Source organism: Morone saxatilis, unplaced genomic scaffold (assembly GCF_004916995.1).
Source record: "Morone saxatilis isolate NCDOM2014 unplaced genomic scaffold, NCSU_SB_2.0 Contig8, whole genome shotgun sequence".
Taxonomy (NCBI): domain Eukaryota; kingdom Metazoa; phylum Chordata; class Actinopteri; family Moronidae; genus Morone; species Morone saxatilis.
Window position 1 is genome coordinate 2210696 of NW_023340257.1, and position 12375 is coordinate 2223070.

The following is a 12375-nucleotide window of genomic DNA, read 5'->3' on the forward strand; positions in this document are numbered from 1 at the left end:
AGAAACCCTTTCCTGATTGTGAGTTTTCCAGGTGAATTGAATTGAAAAAAGGGTTTCATCAGAAGTAGCCATGGTTACTTCTTTCCAATTTGACTTTGATTTCATAGAAAATCACGTCCTGTTTTTGATGCAAAACACCTTTCATCTGGCAGTTAATTCCTCATGATTCCTACCACATTGTCCATAAAGCTAATGCAGATTTCACCACAGGCTTGGGCACATATGTGTCCCAAAATGCACTACCCCTACATAACCAGCAGGAAAATCCCTTGCGTCAAGCCTGGACTAAGAAATAAGACAATTTCTAGGTCAAAGTAAGGTTTTATAAACAGCTAACCTACTTATACATGGTTTTCTACATAGATCCATATTATAAAGGACCCTGGATTACAATCAGTTATGTAGTTTGTATAGTTTGCATTATTGCTTTGTAAAAGTCATCAGTGTATGGCAACTATAGTATAGTTCACATAAGATTGTGCTTATGACAAAAAAAACTATGGTCAAGGTATGATTAGTGGAAGCAACTAATTCATATGTAGGACAGATTGTGTTGTGGTTAGTAAAAAGCTAACATTAATTTGAGCTCTGTGACAGGTAACGACCTCTAGAGAGTTTGACATGCTACAAGCCTATCTACCACCAGTGTGACACCCTTACTTTCACCTCGTAATATAAATGTAATCATCAAATAATACCTACTGATACTGGGCTGTGCCTCTAAATGAGGAGGAAACAAATTCAGACCTGAATACACATTGTATATATATGTCATGAACAAGGCTGGATTACCAACTAGGCGCTAGGGAATTTGCAACACTAAAGTATAATATCAGCTAAAATGGGTCCTCCTACAGTAGTAATGTGCCACTCATTGTATGTCATGTCAAAATGTTTTAAGATGTTCATTATTTTAATTTGCACTGAAAAAGATTAACACAAGTACTTGAATATTGATTATGATAAAAAATTCTGGGGGGCAATTTATTGTGGTGGTGTGTTGGTGTTTGTAATGGTATGTTTAGTGGTAATTTTATTAAGTTGACCCAACAATTCTCTTTTATTTCAGTCTATTTTGTGCACAATAGGGACCCAGCTGCAGATTTTTGCCTTGGGTTACAGGTTAATCGTGTCCTGGTCATGGCCCTTTGTTTAAAAACCCACAGGCCTACACAGGGCCAAAGCATGACACCAATGTTCTGCGTTCTTCTCTTCATGAGTTGGAAAGCAGTGTCAGTAGGGGTACTTACTTCTTCAGTCATGCCTATATTGGGTTAATAATATCCTTTTAAAAGTAGCACTTGGTTCCTCTGATTACCACAATTCCCTCTGTTCACCAAATATGTGTTAAATGTATTAAAATACTTCGAAATCCACACAAGCACAATTTCTTAAATTTGTTTTAAATAAAAAGAGCAGGTCATATAAGCCAGGCATGGTCTAACTATTACTGCAGATTATTACTGGCTACTGCTCCTTACTGCAGGGTACAGGCAAAAAAAAGCAGCTGGACTGGGCTCAGTATTTTGCCCATTGACCCTGTATCTGGAGGCAATGACACTGCAGTCCTCCATCAATCAGGATGACATTAGTACTGCTACTGCCAGTTGGCCATGGGTGGACAAAAAAAACTCTGTTAGGAAAGGCTGAAAAGAACACAAAATCTCCAGCAGAAAGGAGTTATTTTACAGCCATTTGTTTCTGATCTTGTGGCATGGCCTGTAGTTGGTGGGTTCTGGTGTTCCTCAGCGACACCTTGGAGAAGCATAATTAGTAATGATGTTTTAGCAGAGGCCACCTCCTTTCAGTCTTGGGGATTTAATACTGTGAGGGTTGAGAGCAGTGGTGTTCTATATCTTTTATACAGCTACATTATAGTGAAGGAGACTTCCAAGGTTCACATGCTGACATCAGAACACTCAGTTAATCTAACATAGCCCTTCAAAACCTGAGATATACTCTCTGATGTTGGATGCCACTGCCCCTTGAAAACAGCTTTCTTTCCTTATCACAATTTTCTTCTGCACGTCTCTCGATCTGTTTTTAGGATGGTGGCTGGCAAGGCAGAGCCAGCAATGCCAGGAAGGCTCTATGTGCACCCTGATTCCCCCGCCACAGGAGCTCACTGGATGAGGCAACTGGTGTCATTTCAGAAGCTCAAGCTAACAAACAATCACCTGGACCCTTTTGGGCATGTGAGTACCTGCATATTAATAGTTCAAGACCTATTCGAAAAAATAATATTATTGTTTTCATTATCAATCATATTTTTTATTTTGCCACCATTCCAATAGTTAATAATAACATTTTACTCATCAGATGAATTGCTCAAACTTGAGAACATGGCAACAGTTCTAAACACAGCTGTACAATAGTGTCAGTTAGAAATCAGTAATTTAAATAATATGGTTATGTTGTTGCCATGTACCCAGACTGAAGTGATTAAATTGGTGAGTAAAATGTTAACCAACTGGAATTATTGATTCAAACAAAATGCTAAATCCCTGATATATCCTTCCAATATATCTGGTGCCAGACTAGGAATCATGGACAAAACTACTAAAAGAAACACCCAAAAAGTCATATCCAAGTCCAGTGGTCAGGAAATCACCATTGTAATTAGTATTTATCCTCTGTATAGAATTAATGTCTGTACCAAAGTTTGTGCCAGTCCATCCTGTAGATATAGAGATATTTTACTAGGTAAGTGAAATGCTTCATCTGCTGGTGGAACTACATCAAAAGTCAGGGGATCACAGAAGTCATCAGGATTTATCCTCTGGGCATGATGGATATCTGCACCAAATCTAATGGAAAATAGCTCCATTCACCAAAAAGGAAAAGTTTCATGACAATCTATTTAGTAGTTGTTGAGATGGACTGAAATGGTGGACTGACTGGAAGACTGACATTGCCATCCCCAGTGCTATTGTGGCCAGATTAAGGCCAAAGCATAATAATGCTGTACACAGTGTCCTGCAGGTGAAATCCCTTTAGTTTAGAGAGAAAAGATAAGTCATGTGTGAAAAAGTTATTTATTTCAAAAATTCCTTGTGCTCCCAAGGCACTTTATTAATTTCCGCTTTGCCAGTATTCCTCCAACACTCCAATATATTGCTGAATTTCATGACTAGAGGGAACTCTGTTCAGCCAAAACTCCCATCCAATGTCAGAAACATCGCAGTCAGATGAAACTATTTGTGAAACAGCTGATGTGAAAAATGCTGTCGATACGTGTGCAAACAGCAAAATCATGAAGGTGTTTTTCATAGGCTGATTTCAGAAAGAAGGATGAAAGAAAGTGAGGAGGCAGAGGCTGCAGAGGGAAGTGAAGAGTGTGACTGTGGCAGCGCTCCCCAGGGGGACTCTGGGATAGCTTGTCTGAAGCCATCCCATCAATGGGCGGGCTCATTAGGTTCATAACCTCTCAGATCAGTGGCGGGGCCTGCTGTCAGATTGAGTTGAGTGCCTGGCCAGTGATAAGGGCGAGTAATGAGGACAGAGCTAGTCTGAGGCCAGGCAGAACCCAGATGACGCCCAGACCAGGAGGTGTATAGTAGGGCAGTGCTTCTCACAGTGGAGTGAAGGAACTCCCATTCAGTACTAATTATTATCATTATAGTATGTATAAAAACGACTAGTTTAACCGCAGTTCTCACATTTTTTCTTTTCTGATAGCACATTGCCAGAAAGAGCACTAAGTATTGTAGAGTTTAGTACAAATTAACAACTACATTTTCCCATATTGGGAATTCCTGAGATGATGTCTTTTCAAATGCAGGTCTGTGTCCTAATGAGTCACTTTAGGGATTGATGCAGTGTAAATGTTTGAAAATCTGAGGTCTTCAGAGTCTAGTCCCTTTCTTGAGTATTAGGTTCTCACACTGTGGAATCCGTGTTCTATGGTATATACTACAGGTCTAGAGACTATTTCCCAAGATCCTTCAAATGTAAGGCAGTCATCTATTCTCTATATTGCACCAAATCCCTTACCCATCATCTTCCTGTCTTTACAATGGACCTGCTGAGCATCAGCAATACAAATGTCAGTAATGTTCAGTGATAGCAAACAGATGTTACTGACCTGGGATAGATTTGCTACTGATAGCCAAGAGATGTTCGAGGTGGTACCATCACAAAGAACAGAACTAGAGTCATTGATATTTATCATTAACCTGGTCCAAACACCAAAGGCTAATGTACTGCGGTCATTCAGCCCAGTATCCCTAAAGAATTATGTCAATATTGGACAATACCGCCCATCAAGATTTACACCCACTGCCATGGTTCGGTACTAATACAGGAAATATTGTGCCTTTTTTATGTGGCAAAGCCATAAAGCAAGGAGGTGGAGCTGTTGAGGTTAGGGTTGGATGTGTTGCATGTTGGACTTTAATGAAAAAGAGTGGATGTGGCGTCCTGTCAGACCTTTTATAGTCCATAACTATAATCTTTCCTTAACGTTAACCATACAGTAGTGGCCAGGCAAAGAAAGAACAAATTTCAAAGCGTTAATATTGGACGTAATCCAGCGTTTTTCAGAATCGTCCATTATTGGCGTTCTTGTCTAGCAATAAGGTTTGCTCATTACGTGCTATGGTAATAAAATAGTACTCATTGTCATTTAAGAACTCTTCCCAAGCACATGTCTAAATGTTTTTATATCAGGGAAGATGAAAGCAAATACCTTCTTTAGCTCTTTGCTGATCTGTGGAAGGCCTCCCCGATCACTGCATTCAGACAGTCACCCAAGAGTCTCCAGTATCATCCTCAAACAGCAGCAAGACAGCAGAGCAGACAAAGGTCAACAAAGAGCCTCTGGTGAACCAACCAATAGCTTATCTCTGTCTCCAGCCTGTCTCAGCAACAGGAGCATGTGAGCATGGGGCCATTTGGTGTTCAACCTGAGCCTAGCTCCCTGTGCCCTGTTCAACCTTTGCCTCTCTCTGGGAGCCCCCTGGAGGAGAAGGCTCCTCAGGAAAGTGTCTGACGAATGAGGAGGGGAGCCGAGGTGCACAGCTTGATGCTTATTTGCCCTGACAGAGCTGGACTAGTGATGACCCTTCCCTACTGTTGCTAACGCTTCGCTAGGCACAGCACTCGGCTGCGGTGAGCAGAATGATGCTAGTGAGCCAACCTGCAGCCACCCAAACAACCTAAACACGCTCAACACATGCTACCTGCTATACTAATACACAAAATATTTAAATTCCAGATCAAGTGATTGATATAAAAGATACAAAGAAACTGTTTTACTGAACTGATTCCAACAAAAGAGAGGCTTAATTCCAGTGAGGAATTTAGCAGGGAATGGATGGTAACAGGTATGCTTTACTCTGTGACAGGAACACACTTATTACAAATAGTGTAATCTTATGCTGTGATTTCAGCAAGTGCTTGAGGACTCCCTCGCAGCCCTCGTGAGTCTGCAATGATAAACGCTGTGTGAGGGAATGACACCCTGTTTACAGCGTTTTAGGCTAATGCCACATTCACGTCTTGTTGAGCACAAGATGTGTGTGATGTTTACACTGAATTTTTGATTTCTATTGCGGAGTAATAGTGATACTAACAGTTACATGTGTTGAGGGTAAAAAGCATTTATCAAAATGATGTCCATGTTTATTTTTTAATAATACATTTGATTATTGTCAGTCAGTCTGTGGGAGTTTGAGCTTAGGATGGACATTGGGACAGAGTGCCATTTTCATGAAAAAGTAAAACAATTTACAAAGATCCTACTACTATATACTGTATACTTACTTAGTGTACTATGAAATAAAAATTTTCCAGTTTCATATCAGGAAAAGAATGAGGGCAATTAATGAAATTCATGGTCTGCATTATAGTCATGTTTTTCAGATCCAGGGCAACCATGCTCACTGACTTGGCAGGCTTACGGGGATGGAATTGAGCTTTCATTCATGTTATTAATTCCATCACCTAAATACAACTAAATACTAATTAATTAATAATATTAAATCTGCTTGATGTTTGTGAGGTCTGTTAATGCTGCTGCAAAAACATTTGAATGGAGGGAAAACAGGTTGATTTGGCACGCCTTGTATCATTTCCTATTTGTACAAATGACAGCGCATTCATCTATTGTATACTAACTGAAAATGAAGAAAACCTACATACTGTGTAGTATAAGAAACTAGGACACAGTTGAGGTCAATTTGGAAAAGATGTTGTCACACTTGTGCTTCTTTTGGCCTTTAACAGACCCCCCACAGCACCGGAGACACAGCTGCAACTAATATAAGGAATGATGGTTATATTTAGGTGTGCAAGTCAGCAGGCATTGACAATAATGCTGTGTATTGTCACTGCTTGTTCATTAGCCAACTATAGGAAATGGGTAAGCTTAACTAACCCATTATGAATTTTACTAGCAGCAGCAGCTGCAGCTGTGTTTTCCACTGAGTGAAACTTCTGAGAAAATCCCAACAGAAACAGTTATTGTGCAGTTCATTTGATGTGACATCATTATCATGAGCTGCTTTTGAATTATGTCCCTGGTCATTAACTCATATTGCAGTCTCATGTTCATTTAATCAGCGGCTGTAAACTGATTCACTGTATAGTGATTCACTACCTAATGAAACAGGGCCAATTAGAGACACAGCCCATGTTGCTGAATGGAAACAGCACTGATTAGATACTCTGGAGAGAGCAAGAACAATATCATGTGGAGTGTTTACCTGCCAGAGCCGTTTACTGGATCTTCTCTTATCAGTAGATTGGGTAATTAGGGACTGTAAACTTCTGTGTAATTTAGTGTTTATTTACCCTTAGCAAATGAACATTGTCATTTTCTTTGCAAGCTAGTGGTGAAAAACAAATTATGGAAAAATGAATTACTAATTTATGTACTTTGCTCATAGGAGGTTCAAATGGAGGTTGGAAAGAAATTTCATTTGAACTTTCATGACAAGGTTCTCCTGTATGTGTTCTTTCTTTTCTCTTCTGTATTACTCACACTATTTCTTGTTATATTTATTTTAATGTCACTATGCACATGGCATTACCATAGTGATTACTTGTTAATTAGTCTGTGAGAGCCATGCAAGGTCATCACAATATTTGATTTTGTTGATTTTGATATGTAATTTATCCTCTATAATGAATTCAAATGATTTTAAAAAAAGGGAAACCAATTTAAACATTTGGTCGTATATGGTAATGAAAATAAAAGCAGATTTTTCTTTGTCATGGTCAAAGGGGATGAGCGAGGTTTAAAAAATGTTTGATTTAGATTTTCCTACTTTGTATAATAAAATTAAATCACTAGAAAACAAAAGGACAAAGTTATTTTTTTCAGATTCTGAGACCCGGTATAGTCATTCACAAGCAGGAGTGCCAAATGTAGGCCAGTGTTGCTTTAGACCAGGCTAAAATGTCTTTGGAACCTCACTGAAGTGAGCGACGAATTAGAAAGCCATTTCTATAAAGTAGAAAATGAATATTAAACCATTTTTTAAATTTTGATAATTCCCTTTTTGACAATGAAAAATAAAAAATTGTTTTTTCAATTTGGTTTAATTTTGGTATATTTTAAAATGACAAATAACCACTCATTTTTTGTTTTTAATAAAGGTTTCTGAAATGAGAACTGAATGACCAGAAGATCCACTGATCTGACAGTGGCTTCTGATAGATGTTGCTATAAAATGAAATGTGTTGCCTTCTCTTACCCTTCCTAGATTATCCTGAACTCTATGCACAAGTACCAGCCCAGACTACACATAGTCAAAGCAGATGAAAACAACGCCTTTGGATCCAAGAACACCGCCTACTGTACTCACGTCTTTCACGAGACAGCCTTCATCTCTGTAACCTCTTATCAAAACCATAAGGTACAGCGACTATCTGTAGTATACAGTATACTACATATATTAAAATAAAGTAAATGCAGAATTCCTAGTTTTACACATATAAAAGTATTTTGTAACTCTTGTTGGTGTCAGCTCTTAATTGTATAGGTCAAAGTGGTTTACACACTCACATCATGCTTTTTTCCTGTCCAAGGGTAAATCATGTATAACTAAGATTTTAGGTGTAGCTTGATGGAATTTAACTATCAAATGAGGGCAATTGACCAATGGTTCACTGTAAAACCAAATAAGTTAATTTAATTCAAAAACTTGTTGAAACTGATTATGTTGAAAATTTTAAGTAAAATTAACTAAATTTTGTAAGTTGAAAAAAACATTCTTGAGTGACACTGACTTAATTTTGTCATTTTTAATTTGTACTGTGAAAACAGAAGTAAAAAGTATGTAATCAGGAATGTTTCTGTAACTTACAAAACTAAATGTCACTTTAAATCACAAGTGAAAACTGCTTCATCAAGTATCTTTTTTAACTTACAAAATTGAGTTTGTGTTACTTAAAATGTTTAATGTAATCGGTTTCAATAATTATTTTGAGTTGAAATAACTTATTGCATTACAGTGCTGAAATTGACAGTGTTTCTTAAATTGCTTTACCTGTGCTTTGGTTTTTACCAAACAGAATGAGATCTTAAATAAAATATAATTCTCTTAGATCACTCAGTTGAAGATAGAAAACAATCCGTTTGCCAAAGGCTTCCGAGGTAGCGAAGAAGGAGATCTGCGTGTTTCAAGACTACAGGGGTATGTCTACACAAACAGGAACCAGGAAAGTAACACTGATCCTGTAGAAGCATTAAGCTCACCGGAAGTCAGCTCTTCATGAGTTTTTTTTTTTTGTGTATGGATATAAAAACCTTTTTCCTTCAAAGATGTGTCAAGTGGAATTGTAGGCATGGCAAACTGATTGCTTTCCTCCTCTGTTGCTGCAACTGATGTATAGGAAAGACTATCCGGTGATATCAAAGAACATGGTTCGCCAGAGGCTCATCTCCTCACACGGTCATCTAGCAGGGAAGCTTGGAGCAGGAGTTCTCACGGGGCACCCTCAAGTCCTGTCCTCTTATCAGTATGAGACTGGAGTCCCTCTGTCTAACTCCGACCCCCAAGATCCTATCTCGAACCACTTCCCTCAGAGCCGAGATCCCAGCCTTCTGTACCACTGCTTCAAACACAGAGGTATGTTCTTAGCCACTGTTCTGTCTGCCATTGTACAGAGTCAGATGTAGTTAAACAGTGGAGTTAACTGTATCCCTTTGCAGATAATGCCCGACACCTGGAGCTTGGATGTAAGCGGCCATATCTGGAGACATCATCTGCGGTCTCGGAGGAGCACTACTTTCGTTCAGCTCCCTCCTATGAGTCGCCCTTACTGTCTCATCCGTACTGCACTGAGGCCATCGGCTCTAGAGAAGCTTGTATGTATGGTAGTATGGAAACAGAGTCTGGATCCGGTGCAGGGGACACGGATGACCTAACCAACTCCTCTTCAATAAATTGCAACATGTGGGCTACAATGCAGCCCTACCCTCGCTATAGTGTGGAGGGAGTCCCGTACCAGCCCTTCGCAGCTCACTTCACCAACACTGCCACGGTCACTCCTGTGGTACCGCATCCTACATCATCCATGGCATCACGACCGCAGGCTGACTTGGGGGTCTACAACTCCGCTACGGTCCAGCGAGGTCTGCCCGTCATACCCCCTTCATCCTCCTCTTCATCCTGCTCTCCAGCTGTGTTGGGATCCAGGGATAGGTCAGGTCATCCGCCTCTGTACCACAAGAAGCCAGGGTCACCGCTCCGGCCTCACAGAGATTTCTCAGCCTATCCCACACAAGGCACAATATCCATCCGGGATCCATCCTATCAGTACCAAGTGGGGCTGAGTAGCGCAGGGACTCACTGGACTGACAGCTAATGTGGACGACTGAAGAAACCAGCTTTGTCCACTGTACAAGTCTGAAATTGATCAAGGTTCAAAACCCCACTGTGGGCTTCTGACACCAAGCAATGATAATGAACTACAGCCATGATCATTGCTAAATTGCACTCCAAAGCCATTTACTCCTGCCTGGCTGACCTCCTCTTTACTTATGCAGATGTGTAGCATATGTACTAGCCTGTGATCAGATAGGGTGGTGGTTTTCTGACACTGCAATGCAAATACAGGTTTGAGCAGCACTATCTATCTATGAGAGGGAGCTGCAGGTTCAAGAGCACAAGAAGTATCAACAACAAAAACAAGATGTAACTATCTAGCTGAAGCTGAAGTAACAAGGATCATTTTTCATCACACAAAAGCATACATAAGGGAAAATCAATGATTGCTGTGCTTGTTCTTGAAGAGAATAAGAATCAGAATTGTTTATTGCCACGTAGGTTTTTACACCTACGAGGAATGTGTCTTGGTGCATTGGTGCATAAAATATACAAATCACACAAAAATAAATTACTTTTAAAATATAAATAAATAGGCTAAAAAAGAAAGAAAACTGTGCAGAAACGGGAGTGCATTAATGTAATGCATATATACAGGGTGGGTACAAGGGTCAGTGTCAGTGGGGCCCGGGCCTTGTTAATGAGGCCAGCTGCAGACAGAAAGAAACAGTTTTTGTGGCGTGAGGTTTTGGTCCTGATGGGACTGCCAGCCTCTCCTGCCAGGGGGAGGGAAGTGCTCAAAGAGTTTGTGCGGGTGGGCGGGAGGGGTCAGCCACAACCTTTTCCTTCACGGGCCCTTCAGGGCCTTGGAGGGTGGCCAGGATTTCACCGATCACCTTCTCAGCAGATCGAATGATGACGCTGGCAGTCTGCCCCTTTGTCCTTGGCCAGTGGCCAGCAGCGCTACCAGATGTGATGGAAGAGGTGAGGATGGACTCCGAATGGCCGGGTGTGATGGCGGTGTAGAAGTTCACCATCATCTTTGGCAGGTTGAACTGGCCTATATATGTAAAATGAGTACATGATGGCCTCCCAGGGACTGAGGGTTTTATCATTTCTTGCAGAGCCTCACCCAGGTAGAGCGTGTCTAACGAATAAGGCTGCTGCTATTCTCATTTTTCTTATTGTCCACAAATCCAATGAAAAGACCAAAACTAATAACCCTCCTCCCCAGCATCCACCTGTATGCCCTGAGTCTATGTTCCCCTAGGGGCGGGGAGTTGTTATTGTCATTGTGGGGAGTGACAAGTTCAGAGCCTCAGTGCCAATGTGAATATTCTACATTGACATAATAATCCATTCCATGTGAGCTGACTGACTAAAATCCATTTTTGGTGAGTATTTCCAACAGCCGGACAGTGTACTTAGGATCCAGGGTAAGTGGGAGTGGCCTGTGCAACAGTATGGTTCACTGATGTGAAGGATCAGTACATTGATGGTTTAGGTCTTCTCATAGGATTTGTTGACAGTAAGAAAAATATACAATAGCGCCAGCCTTGAGACGTGTTCAACTGGGAGGGGACGGGGTTGATGTCCCAAAGTTATCACAGCCAGTGTGTGAGATTATTCACAAGTGCCAAATTGATATTTGAGACAATTTGATACATAGGGTAAAAGTGTATTGAGTCCACTGTGAGATTGATCATATCAGAATATAACAGAGAAACTGAAGTCAGTTGTTCATACACTAAGAAGCGTATGTGAAAACACTTAAACTAGCTTGCTGTGTGTAAAAGTCTTTTCCCATGATGTACATACAGAGCAATTAAATCAAGGTGCACCAAAAAAAAATTGTGCGAGCTGTTAGTGTATGGGTCTTATCCAAGGGTTATGCTAGTTGCGTGACACTAGCACTCGTCTGAAGAAATCATGTTGTGAGTGTAAGCCATCCTACTGTGGTTGGTCGTCAAAGCTTGGCTCCAAACTCGTGGCTCCAAACAATATTCTAGTGAAATGGGACAGCAAAGAACTCTCAGGCAGAACCAGATGGGAGCTTAAAGAACTGTTGTTAAGCCATGGTGAGTACCGGAAAGGAGAGCTGCACACAAATCCCACTCCCAAATGACTTACTTGGAAAAAATTCTCGCAAGACTGCAAATACAAAACAGCCTGAGCAGGCAGGGAAGCTGAAAGAAAAGGCTCTCGGTAGCAGTACACACAGTAGAGTTTGAACTCCTGCATTTGTGCATTGTCCCTTTTATTTCTTGTTGTTAAATTCAATATTACATTTTTGAATATATTGACTTTTTTGCACACCTGATAAATAAACATTTTCATGCCTCTAATTGTTTGCTATATTTAATCCAACACTGTATTCCAAAACTACATTACCCTCACTTTAAAGGTCCAGTGTGAAGCATTTAGGAGGATCTATTGTCAGAAATGGATGGACAATATGTATGGTATGTTTTCATTACTATATAATAATTATATATATTTTATAAAATAATCATTTTTGTGTTTTTGTTACCTTAGAATGAGCTGTTTTTATCTACAGAGGGAGAAAATCCTCTTCTACAAAGTCTGCCATGTTGAACCACCA

At 40.2% G+C, this 12375-nt stretch overlaps 1 protein-coding gene across 1 annotated transcript in view; it reads left to right on the forward strand.

Annotated features, from left to right (window-relative positions):
• The window catches only part of tbx4 (T-box transcription factor 4), a 20295-nt gene extending 10011 nt beyond the window's left edge, over positions 1–10284 (forward strand). The window contains exons 4-8 of the mRNA XM_035680257.1: positions 2048–2195; positions 7707–7859; positions 8551–8639; positions 8839–9074; positions 9158–10284. Of these exons, the coding sequence (XP_035536150.1) occupies positions 2048–2195; positions 7707–7859; positions 8551–8639; positions 8839–9074; positions 9158–9813 (1282 nt within the window). The 3' untranslated portion in view covers positions 9814–10284. The remainder of the gene's footprint in view (positions 1–2047; positions 2196–7706; positions 7860–8550; positions 8640–8838; positions 9075–9157) is intronic.
• The last annotated feature ends 2091 nt before the right edge of the window (positions 10285–12375 follow it).